The sequence below is a fragment of the Balaenoptera physalus genome (assembly GCF_965194825.1).
Source record: "Balaenoptera physalus genome assembly, chromosome: 13".
Lineage (NCBI taxonomy): Eukaryota > Metazoa > Chordata > Mammalia > Artiodactyla > Balaenopteridae > Balaenoptera > Balaenoptera physalus.
The window spans coordinates 4794388-4807423 of record NC_138892.1 but is presented as its reverse complement, the minus strand read 5'-3'; the positions used below and the strand labels follow the sequence as shown (position 1 = coordinate 4807423).

Sequence of the window (13036 nt, the reverse complement as noted above, 5' to 3'; positions counted from 1 at the left end):
TCACGGAGAAGAGTTAGTGTCACTGATTGTAAGAAATGCGGCTTGTCACCTGGTAACCTGCATCTCACAGTAAATTCTGGATCACAGTCTCTAATATGTATATATTTTTAACTGCATTTTCAAGTTCATTTACATGTGCAGATTGGCTTTCCGCCTGAGTGACATCGAAAAGAAACACACCCCTCTCCCTTCCTCTCTCTGCCTGCCCCACCCCTGCCTCGTTCTCTTTCCTGGGGCAAAAAGCTTCTCCCCAAACTGATGGCAGCGTCCCCCACGGATGGCCTGCTGGGATGTATCCCCCAGGGAGGCCCCAACAGACAACCAGACAACCCCCCATCTGCCATTTCAAGTAACTTTCTGCTGCCTCCACCCAAGAGATCAAAAGGCAGCCATTATTTCCCCTAAAGATTGATCCCCCCCAAATTAGTGTTTTTTATCACCTTTTCTACTTTGGAGGGTGACTTTGCAAAATCTGATAGACACTTCCCTGTTTGTGAACGTGTAGGTTACGGCCTCGGCCATACACACGTCCACAACCAACCTCCACCCCCAAGTGCAGACACGCGTGCAGGCGGTCTGTGGGCGGCAAGCAGGCCCGGCAGGTACTCATCTTCCTGCAATGTACCTGCACCTAGAGATCGACAGTCAATCTGATGCAATAAGTGTCATAAAACGGACAGTTCCAGAATGCGCTGTGTCCTGCCAGAGCTGCCACCCCGACTTGTGCCAACCGGAAGCCAGCTGCTCTGAAAGTATGACCACCTTCTGAAAACCACCGTGTTGTGCCCCCAGCGGCCCTACTGTCGGCACGAGGACATCGTGTGTGGGACCCCAGCATGTCTCAAACAGCGGCCACCCCTGTGGGCAAGCCGCTTCTGAAACAAAACACCGGCCAACAGAATCTAATGGCTTAAAGGAAAACCACGGGCTTCTCGTGTGGCCGCGCTGCGGTCAGGAAGACTGGAGCCCTGGGACCCCCGGGTGCCATCACCACCTCTACCCAGGGCTGTAGTTCCAGATGGAAAAAGGGGGCTTGGGGAGGTGCCCCGCAAACGCCCCCCGGCCTTGCACATCCTATGTTTTATGCTGTCAGACCAAGTCTCGGGTCCAAAGACCAAATCCCAAATTTAGGGCCCGGTCCCAGCTGCGGACACACCCGTCCGTGGAGACAAAGAAGCAACCCAGAGGTCTCTGTCCCAACAAAAAGCTACAGTTGCCCGTCTACCTCTCCACGGCAGCAGCATCTCTGGGGCGCTGCCAGATCCCTGCTTCTCGTATGATTGTCAATAAACTATACTGATAACAGCTCCCCTATTACTCAGCTGCCCCGCTGCACGCCAGCCAGGAATTACACCTGGCACTCGAGACACGCGTCCTCATTGACCCTTGGGACGACCCTGCCTGGGAAGCAGCACTGTCCCCACTTTGAGACAAGGACCCACACGACCTGACCTTATCTTACCTGGGGGCTAAGGACCACTCAACCCCGAACAAAAAAAGAAAAAAAAAATCCCCCATGGATGTACTTCTTTCTGCTGCGCTTTAACAAGACCAACACAGGTGCCAAGCAAAAAAAAAAAAAAAGCAAAGCGCAGCCCATCTGAGGCTTCAGGGACGCCCGCTGGTGGCAGTCAGAGGTCATCACCAGAACAAAGCTGCATCAGCAATTTCTCATCACACACTCGGAAACTACTACCAAACAGTAAGTAATGACCCAAAGGGAAAAAAAAAAACTTAAGGAAGCATGTTCGTTCCTTTGGAGAATAGAGGCCGTTTCAAAATGAGAAAGATGCCTCCACCTTAAAGTAGAAAACAACAACAACAGTGATAACAGGAAATATTGAAGGAGCCAAGCCAGAGAGGGGCTCAGGCCACAGCGGGGAGGACAAAGCAGAGCGTGGAGGAGTATCTGCTTCGGGGTCAAGTCCAAACCTCCCGCCTGCCGCTGGCTCAGCTTCTACACTGCCGAGACCCCTCACTTCACCCGGCCTGCCCCACACTCCCCAGCCCGGTGCCAGAGGCGGTGACCGGATGCAGACCCAGGCCCCCTCCCAAGTTCCACGACCTTCCACTTCAGGGTAAAATTCCCACTCGTTATCACAAACAGCTGCTAACCTGCTGGTGGTTCTCTCTGACGTACTATCTCCATTTCCTTTTACTGGAACACATGCCCTGGAGTTACGTGACACACCAAACTTTTCACATGCAGGGCACAAAGTGTTGTCATGTCTCCGCCACATGCTCCAGCGTAGGGGCTAAGATCATGAGGCCACAAGGGCCCAGAACTGGGCCGCAGCTCCTCCCCTTGCCAGCTGTGTGATGTCAACAAGCCACTCAACCTCTCTGGGCTTCAACCACCCCCCCAAGTAAAATGGTACTTCAGAGCAGGCCTTCCCTAAAGGGCTGTGTGAACAGTGACCGAGTTGGTCCGTGGAGAGTGCTAGAAGGGGCCTGGCCCAGGGTCAGCATCAGATGGGAAAGCTGTGACTTGTGACGCCCGGATCCCACCTGTTGAGGACTCACCGTGGCCCGAGTGTCACGTCTCATCTCATTTAATCCTGCCAGCGCCACGTCCGCGTCGTTTCCCAAGCACCCCACACGCCAGCGCTCGGCTGTCTCACGGGCGCTGCACCGTTACCCCATTTTACAGCCTTCGAAGCATGGAGCGGGGTTCACAACTCCAGTCTACCCAGTTGTGAAGCCGGTGCTTAACCTCTTTCTTACACGCCTCTCGGAGACAAAAGTGAAAAGCCTTCTTAGTGGGACTGTTCTGCAGGGAAAGTCCAATCCAGAGTCCTATTTCCTTACAAGCTGTAAATTCCGAACAGTGTGGAGAAGACGAACAGCAGCTGCACCCTCCTCCAGAAAACCGCCTCTTCCCCCCAAGCCCTCCCGTGTCTGCGGCAAGGGCCTTGGAGGGCGAGCCAACAGACACCCCGCGAAGGGGCCTCCTCAAGCCCTCCATGCGTGACCAGGGCGTGCCCGCGACGCTGCCCCGTGGGCAGGGCCCCCCGCCACGTGCTCAGGCCCCGAGCCGGGCTCGCTGGCGGACCGGACGGCAGCCACGTGCAGCATCAGCTCGCGCAAGTGGAGCCCGCGATTCGGTCCTGGATAGACAAAGGCGTTGGAGGAAACACTGGCTAAATCACAGGGCTCATCATCATAGCCAGCAGCTCTAAGGAGGCATCATGGGATTACCAAAGTTATTATCAGAGTCATTGCCTTGAAAAAACTCAAAGTTGATTGAAATCAATTGTACAGTTCCGACAGCAGGTGTTTTAGGAGGCGAACGTAGCAGAGCCACCTCCTTGGGCTGGCAGAGAAGGCGGCGCAGTCACCGTCACCCTCTACCAGGAGGAACGAGCAGCATACGCCCCGAAGGGGGACCAGCAACGGTGCAAAGGCTCCAGCCCCCCAGGTGCAGGGCAGGGCGTGGCGGGGGCATCCTGGGGTCGCTGATGCGGCCAACGCAGTTCTCTTCAAATCAACCCCTGTGCTCTGCTCGGTAGTATAGATGCACTTTCTCATCTTTGATCTGACTCCATCTCAATAACCCAGTGAGGTAGTTTTTACTACTACTACACCCACTTTACAGAGAGGAAACAGAGCTCAAGGAGGCAGAATGACTTGCTCGAGGCCACACAGCCGGAGGCAAAGAGCTGGGATAGGAACCCTGGTGTCCTGACTGTCGGGCCTCTGCTCTTCCAGCTACGCTCTGTCAGACCCTAGAGGCAGGGGGCCAGCTAGAAGCCAGGCAGGGACTGAAACAGGGGGCACCCTCTCCGGGGGTCCCAAGCCGTCTGACCTTGGGAAGCTGCCCTTCTCTCACCTGCCCCGCCTGACCCAAGCTGTGAGATGATCACGACAATCAAATAAAAAGACGTGATGGAACGGACCCGCTGAAGAATATCAGTGCTGCAGATAGCAGGGCGCTGGGTGTGCAATGTCTCTGCTTCTCCACAGGTGCAAACGTCACCTCCTGACAGCGATCCCATGCACCTCATCACAGCACGTCACCCCGTCTGCTGCTGGCTGAGCCCACTAGCTAAACCTCTCCTGCAGAGAGCTCACGGGAGAGGTAATGGTGGATACGCCAGCCTCCCCAGCTACATGTGAAACTTTCTGCAAGCAGAGACCGAAGGAAACCACTTCGCAAGGGTAAAGCCTTATAACATGAGATGCCGCTATTACTAACAACAGCACGTCACCCACCATCACCCTCGCGTCCTCCACCAGGCAGGAGCCCATTAAATGTTTGTGGAATTAAACTGCGTTGGTCCCAAGAGACGTCCGGAACACAATGTCAAGTGTCAAAAGCAAGTTTAGGCATAGCATGCTTAGTAGCGTATCCACTAAGCATGTTTATCCATGTTACAGACGCCACGCGCGCACAGAACACATCCTACGGACACACCTCAGAGCCAGCGCTGCTCTCGTCCACACGTAGGATGGGGCAGAAGAGGGGTCACGTTTTATGACTCTCACGTCTGCGCTGCGAATTTTTTCCCCAACAAGCAGGTGTTGCTTTTACAATAAAAACTTTGTTAAAAGTCGAATTCTTCCTGAGCTCCTAATGTTACAGAAATAATAGCAGGAATCACTGTCTTCCTCAGCAAGATTTTACTTTAGCAGGGGCGTGGTAATTATTTGTCTTATTTCAACAAGTCCTTCCTCTCATTTTAGTAATATAATCCTGGACAAATTGTCAACTGATGTTATATACACTGCACAGACTTCACGCATATTTATTGGCACGAATCAATACACAGTTGACCCTTGAAAAACGTGGGTTTGAACTGCGCGGGTCCATTTATATGCGGGTCCACTTACACACAGATTTTTTCAGTAGTGCATACTGCAGTCCTATGTGATCCACGGGTGGTTGAATCCACGGATACAGAGGCCCTGCCTTATATGTAGGACCAACTCTATACACAGTGTCTGTGCAGAAGGTCGCCACCTCTGACTCCCGCATTGTTCAAAGGTCAACTGTAATTACTATTTGTTATTATACACTTTACAAATAGTAAAAAAACAAAGTCAACAATAAAAATATAACCTATAAATGTAAATATGTTATATACACACACACATTTTTTTCCCTTAAACCAACCGCGCAGAGATGCCCACCGAGTCATCTTCTAGAGGGTTCCAGAAGTGTCCCCCCACTAACTTCTCAGCCCTACGAAGCTCTGGTGAAGGCAGGAGGGGGAGGGTCAGCACAAGTCCCTGCCCTCACAGCCTGTTATGTGCCGGTCACCCAGGGTCCAGCAGCCTCCTCTCCTCTCCCACGTCACACACGGGTGCCACCATCCCTGCAAGAGCCTCCTACGCAGGTGACAGACATCAGGGAGCTCATGGCCGGGCCAAGCTGGGAGTGAGTTCAGGCCTCCTTCACGCTTCTCCCTTCTAATCTCCCCTCAGCACCAGAGCCCTGAAAGCCCCCGGCCATTTTCCAGCCCTGGCACAAAACCCAGGCCCTTCACCTGGCATTCGGTGCCTTCCTGGCTCCGGCCCCAGCCTGCCTTCTCTGCTGTCTGTCTGTCTGTCTCTCTCCCATGGTTCAACTGCCAGAAACTCACCAGCACCTGCAGGTTTTCTCAGGCCATTAGCCCTCAGCTGGGCCAGCGGCTCCTGTCCACGACCCCGGGCGTCCTTGAGGACCCCTCTCCCCCAGGACGCTGTCTTCCGTCCCCAGGGGCCCGCAAGGCATGGTTTTCACAGAACTTTTCTGGAATTTCCTTGACACATGGTTACCTACACCTCACTCTCTTGTGAGGTTTCCGAGACCAGGGAGCTTCTAGTCTTATTCATCTCTGCCTGCTCATTCCGAACATACGATTTTAAAAATCTGTTTACTGCAAGCCTACAAAGGACGACTCCCAGGGACGCCTCTTGGGCCACGCGGCTCATCACCACCAATCCGCACACCCATCTTCTTACAGTCAGCTGCTCGTTCAACCAATACGCACCCAGCCCGACAAGGCACAGCTCTCAGAGCACAGGGGGAGGGGGCGGGGCAGCACAGCCCCTGCTCCACAGGGAGCTTACGGTCTAGAAGAGACATCGGACTTGTATGAAAAGATGAGGACGGGTAACGGCCAGCAGTCTCCAGAACAGCAAGATGCTCGCGGTACCCGAGGCCCTGCTGGGTAACAGCCAAGGAGCCGCACGGTCGGGGGGTCGGGGGCCAAGCGGGGGTGGGGGGGGCAGGGTCAGCCCCGCAGAGAGCAGCGGAAAACCACTGGAAGGTCTCAAGCAAGGGAGCGCCGTGATCTTGTTCAAGTCTTAAGACACTTACTCTGGCGGAGGATGAACCAAGGGGGCACGAGGAGATGCAGTACACTGTTCACAAGAGCCTAAAGGTGGAAACAACCCCGGTGCCCATCAGCTGGTGAATGGATGCAAAACGCGGTCTCCCATACAACGGACTATTATTCAGACATAAGAGAGAATCGAGTACTGACACGCGCTACAACTTGGATGAACCCTGAAACCATGCGCAGTGAAAGAAGCTCGTCATATGAGACCACATGTTATGTAACTCCATTCACATGAAAGTCCAGAATGAGTAACTCTATAGCGACAGAAAAGTAGATTTATAAAGACAGAGAGTAGATTAGCGGTTGCGTAGGGCCTGGGGGTGGGGTGTGCAGCGGGGATGATACCCAAAGGGTTTCTTCCTGAGATGATGAACATGTCCTAAAATCGATGGTGGTGATCGGCTGTAAACATCTGTGAACGTACAAAACAATACTTAACTGTAAACTTTAAATGAGTGAATTATGTGATTCGTGAATTATATTCCAATAAAGCTTTTTTTTTTTTAAAGTGGATGCAGTGTGGAGGCTACTGTAATCTTCCAGCTAAGAGATGATGGGGGAGGGACCAGAGGGGTGGACAGATGGAGAGGAAGAGGGGCCCCAGGAATATGGCTCAGATCAAAGTGTGGGTCTGGGAGACTCTGGCCGTAGGAGGGGGAGTCAGGGGTCAAGGCCAAGCAGGTGGCAGCGGGCAAAGCCAGGACTGGGCCCCTGCTGTCTCAACTCTCAACCCCACGCTCTTTCCCAGAATATGAAAGGCGGAGCTTGGAGAGACAGCGTTAGTTTTCTCTTTCACATGTAATGGTGCTATTTTAAGAATGCGATCTTGAACTCTAGGTCAGGAAGATTAAAATTTAGCCTCCTGGATGAGAGCAGACTCGGGGGCAGAGCTTGGACAATGGCACATCCTTTTACTGAAGGACTTAAAACAACTGGGGAGCTTTCAGAATAAACCCACCCTGCAATTTTGTTTGGTGGACGCTTCCACTGTGGAATCCCTCTGGTGTCCAATGTACAATAGCTAGTGAATCACAGTGAAAACGTGATTCAGCGCCTGGACGAATGCCACATACGTCATACCTTTCAAGAAGACATATTTTTATTGCTGCACTTGAGGACATCCCCTCGGAATCCGGAGTCCATCAAGTCGACGGATGGAGCAGCACACAAGGCCCCAAGTTCACCGGGGTGGAGGCCGGTGCTCTCTCGGCCACGCCAGCTCGGAATGCAGTTGCTACAGGAGGCCCCTCTCACTCTGTGAAGCTGAACTTGCGTGAAGTTCAGGTCTGAAGATGCCTGCTTCATGTGGCATCTACATGTTGTGCCGAGAACTCCAAAGAGGGAGGGAAAAAAAACAAACCCTCCAGGATTTATGATGGGTCTGTCATTTACACGGAAGTGCTTGTTGCTTGACAATTTCGATGAAAATGTTACTGCCTCTCTGCATGTGCTGCAAATTCACAGCGTAAAACCACTGGAGCAACTAATGAAGTCTTCACACATCGTATCTTGTTAAAGACAAGGAAGGGGTCCATCTTCCACCGGAATCACAACCCAGTGGTGAGGGGCCGCCCCACCCGGGAATGCAGCCTGGCCAAAGCGGGCCGGCCCACAACTCAGATCTGCCCAACTGCCCCACAGCTCGCTATTTTATTTTTTTTTTAGATTAAAAATATGAACTCTGTTTTCAAATAGCACGGTCCTATGGAAACTGGTTTCTTGTTTATCCCTTAGTCCACCAATGGTGTGAGAAACGCTGGACACTTACACTGAATTTGTATCTCTCTACTTCTGACCAACAAACAACCCATCTTCTTCTAGGAGTCCTTGATAAACATCTTTAAGCACTTGTCCATGTTTCCAGAAGTAACTAAATAAATTCCAGTACCAAGGGCATGAATGGGAAATTGGTGGCTAGGCACCAAAAGGTATTACTCACTGCTATTGTATCTCTAACAAATGTGGATAATGGGGTCATCTGTCCGTTTTACTATCAAGCTCATCATCCTCATGTGCACTTTTAATTGAAACGTAACCTTTCTATCCCATATTCCAAGCGGGAGCAGGACAAAACCACATCTCCCGAGATGAAGATGGTGTGAGTTTTTCCCCAAGCACATCACTAAAGGGATACTACCTTTACTCTTCTGTTGAGTTAAAAGCAAACTCTGAAACACTGGCTTTTTAATCCCTCATCCGGCATTTCAGCTCCTCCTGGGCAGGCGCTGGGGTGACCAAGCAGAGCCTACTCCTCTTCAAAGCCCTGCAGCCCGAATCACCTCCAAGAGCTCATGCATCGACCTTTCCGCAGCCAAGCTGCCAATCTCCACCAAACTCTCCCAAGGAGAGAAAGACAGTAAATGTTAAGTCTGCCCAACTCATTTCATAGGTGACCTCTGAAGGATTTCACCGCGGAGCTTGGGAGAGACAAGGCAGCTTTATTAGCATGCTACACCACAGCCCCAGGCCCTCCCTCCCTCTTTTATGAGCCCTTGCTATATAAAATGCCACAAAGGAAAAAGGAAAAACAACACACTTACAGTTACAAACACAAGTTCCAATGGCCAGGACAAACGCTGGATACTTACCAGATGTTATTTTTAGTCATTTAAAAGAGAAGTATTTTTAAAAGGCCAGAGAACAAAAGTTTTTGTTTTTTTCTTTCTTTCTTGTTAAACACACACTCACACACACACACAAAAAGATGGAGGTACATTCCGTTCACAAGCATCCTTCTCCGAGTTCTAATTTAAAGGCAAAGGCAGCCTGGAGTAGGACGGTTCCTTCGCCGAGCGGCACCGCAACCTTCAAACACGATTTTCAAATGTTTCTCTCTGCCTCATCTAAATTCAAGCATGACAAATAATAAATAGCCACTCATTTACTATCATCATAAAAATTTAAACAGCCTTGAAATAGTTGCTACAATACAGAGATGATCAAACCTAAGCTCCGAAAAGCCACTCCAAACAGTAAAACTACTGCCATGTAGAAGCATACATAAAGAGACATTGTTGCGATAAAAGCTGCCGGATTATTGGATTTTCTCTCTCTCGCTTTTAAATCTTCTACTCCGAGCATAAGAGTCAACAACTTGCCGTTTTACCCAGTGAAAAAAAGGCTTAGTAACCCTCGGCTATCACACTGTACCAGATTTGGTGGTGGGTTTTTTTTTTTTAAAGAAAGTATTTGATTTGATTCCACACAGTGATTAAACATCTTTGTGCTCAGCGGAGAAGGGTCTTCCAACCCCTCCCCCTCCAAAAATGGCATCAAAGCAATCAAAATGGTAATGCCGGGCCTGGGTCCCCTCCCCCCGCGAACTCCCCGACTTCGCCGGGGCCGCGCGCCGGCCCCCCCCCTCCGGCGGGAATGGAAGCTTCCACTCCTGAGCGGGGGCGCGCGGCCGGGGAGGGGGGCCGCGGCACCGCCAGAAAGGGGTTAATGCATTCCTCCCAACCCTCCCGTCCAGCCGGGCGCCCCCGACCAGGCGCGGACCCGCGGGAACAGCCATCTTTCTTTCCGCAACCCCCGGCCCCCTCCTCTCCCGCACGCCCCCTCCCACCACTTTTCAACTTTAAAGACTCGAAATGAACACCCGGCCTCCGAGTTCTCCCCCGCCAGTCTCGTCCACGTCTCTCCCCGCACCGCCAATCCCTCCGGGGAGGGGGCTTCTGCACGGGCCGCCCCCGCCGGGAGTTGGGGGAAGAAGAAGGGGGCCAGCTCAGCGGCCGGTGGCGGGGCGGGGGCGGGGGCCAGCGCGGGCCAAGTTTGATGCCGACGGCGGCGGCCGGCATTCCGAAGGAAGCGCGATCGATGGCCCGGGGGCGCGGCGGGGCGGGGGCGGGCCCGCGGGGCGGGCGGAGGGAGGGGAGGGGGCAGCGGGGAGGGCGCCGGCGCCCCCGCCCCCGCCAGCCTCGGAGCCCCGAGAGCGCCATTGGCTGCGCCGCTCAAAGTTCTCAGCTCGGGGCCGCTCGGGGAAGGGGCGGGAGTGCGTGTGCCGGCAGGGAGCGCAGGGGGAGGGGCGGAGGGGGAGGGGAGCGAGCGGCGGGGAGGGAGGAGGCGGGGGCGCGCGGCCGGCCGCGCTCCGGCGGCGGCATCTGTTCGTGGTGCTGAAACCCCTACCGCTGAGCTCAGCGCAACTAAGTCACAATGGACAACTTTTCCTCGCCGAGGGGCCGGGAGGGGTCGGCGGCCGTGCCCCCCATCGCAAGGAGCTTCTTGCGTGTCCCAGTCTACACCTGATGCCCGGAGACCAAAGTTGGGGCAGAACTGGGGGGGTTCTGGGGGCGCCTTTCTTTTGTTCCCCGGGAGCTGGCGTCAGGTTCCAAGAATAAAAGTGATGCTGGAGAAGTGGAGGGGAGGGGGGCCCGGAGGAACGATTCTTTAAATAAGATTTGCAACGGAACCCAGAAATCGCTTCCAAGTAGTTTGGTGTCCAGGCCCGAATTACCGCCCCCTCTCCCCCCACCCTCACAACAGCGTGAGGCGGGGGACACTGAGCCGGGAGAAATTTCCACATTCCAAAAACATGTCCACCAACTCAAAATGGACGCCGGGCTGCTCGCCGCCTTTTAAGTGCAGCTTCTCTCTTTCGGCCACCGCGGGAGCCGCGATCTCCCCCCTCGGCCTCCAAGAATCCGGCTCTTTCTTTCCAGAAAAGGGGGGGCGGGTAACTTTGAGGGCTGGAGAGACTCCTTTGGGAGTCTGAGCGCGCGGCGCCGAGGCCGGCACTTTTCAGGGTGCTGCCAAAGTGCCCGGCGACCCCTCCTCCCCACCCCGGGCGGGAGGCGGGGGGCAGGCTCCAGCTTGCTTACTTGTTTGTCGCTAAGCGCGGCGATCCGCGGCTGCCTCTCGTGGAGCTGTTTCTTGAGGTCGCCGTTCTGCGGAAACACGGGGGAACGGGCTCAGGCCGGCCGCCCCGGGCGTCAAGTGCGCCCGGAGCCCCGTGGGCCGCAGCCCCCGGCCCGGGCCGCCAGCCGCGCGCCCCAAGTTCCCCCGGCCGCGTCCCGCACGCGCGGCGGCCGGGCAGTGCCGCACGGGGCCGCTTACCTGTGGCTGCCGCCGCATCTGGGCAGCTCGCGGGGCGGGGCGGGGGCCGTGGCCACCCGGCGGCGCGGCCCGAGCCGTGCAAGTTTGCAGGCCGGGGTACGTGTGCGAGTGAGTGTGAGTGTGTGCCGGGGGAGGGGGGAGGAACAAAGAGCCAAGTAAACACGGCGAGTCCGTGTCGAGCAAAGCTCATAAATATTCAAGTCGCGTCCTAATCTCCCCAACACACACACGCGCACGCCGCAATACCGCTCGGGCTCCGGCCGCCACGCCGCTGCTCGCCCGAACAACAATCGCCAAAACTACTTTTCCAAACTGTGCAGGATTGCACCGGCGGATGGGGGCCGGAGGGGGTCGGCGCACACACTCTCACACGCACCCCGGGCAGGCGCACCAAGGGGTCCCCTCCCGGGACCCCTGTCCTGCAGACGCTGCTCGAGAAAGAGAAGACACCAGGCTCGGGTCCCACGGGCCCTCGACCCCCAAACTGTGCAGGATTGTACGAAAGGCGGGGGCAGAGGGAAAGCCCAAAGGGTGGTCCGTTCATGTACATACTCCCCCCGCCCCTGGGGCAGGCTCAAGGAGGGGCCCCTCCGAGCCCCTCCAGCCCTGAAGACCCTGCGACGGGGAAGAGGACGCGGGTCTCCGGTGCCTGTAGCCCCGACCCCAGGCCCGCAGCCCCCGACCGCCTACCTGGTGGCGCGCGAGTTCCACGGCGAGCGCCTCGGGCCGGCTCTGCAGCTCCATCCCGGCAACTTGGGCAGCACTTTGCGCTCACTTTGGCCCCGGCTCCGGGGAAGTTGCGCGGCTCCGCGGGGGCTGGAGCGGACGGGGGCCGACCGGGTCTCCGGGGAGGGGGGGACACGAGCCCCCTCCCCCACGGCCAAAAGGGAGGCGGGTTCTGGCGAGGGGGAAGAAAGGCGGCCGGGCGCCGCGGCGCCGAGCCCGCGGCCGCCCCAACTCCTCAGGCTGCCCGGCAAGTTGCGCCGGGTCCCCAGGCTGCCGGCGCGGCCCGGCGCATGGCCCCCCGGCGCCGGGAGCCCCGCGCAGCCCCGCGCGCGCCCGCCCCGCCGCCGCCGCCGCCCGCGAGAGCCACCAGCCAGCAGGGACTATATTTCCTCCGGCGCGCGCCTGGATCTCGCTGGGCCTCGGCAAAGTTGTGCCTCGGCACGATGCTAATTCGGCAGTGCCCGGATGGAGCGGGCCGGGGCGGCGGGGGGCGGTGCCGGAGCCCGCCGCCCGCCCCGCCCCCGCCCCGCCCGCGCGTGCGCACTGCCGCCCCGCCGCGGCCCGGCGCCTGGAGCGCAGAACAAAAGTGGCGGCGCGGAAGGGCGCAAACTCCCGAGCCCGCGGCTTGGGGTGCCAGCCCCCGGACGGCTCGCGCCGGCCGCTCCTCCTCTTTTCTGCCCCCGCCCCCAGCCAAACCCGAGGAAAACCGGACGCCCAGGTTGAGGCCGGGGTTGGAGATACTTTCCGGTGGGAGGGGAAATGTCCACTTTTCCATTTCTGTTCTCCTCTGGCTCTCGCCGATCCCTCTTTGCCCCTGCTCCCTCTTTCTCTGTCTCCGTCCGCCTCCCTCCCCTACTGCCTCCTGTGCACTGGCGCTGCGACTTGGGAGATTAAATTACTCATGTCGCCAGATTCCGCCACCGCCTGATGGCCAC

General features: G+C 56.3%; 1 protein-coding gene across 1 annotated transcript in view; it reads right to left on the bottom strand.

Moving 5' to 3' along the window:
- PHF21B (PHD finger protein 21B) overlaps nucleotides 1–12569 on the bottom strand; it is a 100013-nt gene extending 87444 nt beyond the window's left edge. The window contains exons 1-2 of the mRNA XM_082421193.1: nucleotides 12066–12569; nucleotides 11141–11206 (exon numbers count right to left, since the gene is read on the bottom strand). Coding sequence (XP_082277319.1) covers nucleotides 11141–11206; nucleotides 12066–12119 — 120 coding nt within the window. The 5' untranslated portion in view covers nucleotides 12120–12569. The remainder of the gene's footprint in view (nucleotides 1–11140; nucleotides 11207–12065) is intronic.
- Nucleotides 12570–13036: the final 467 nt, after the last annotated feature.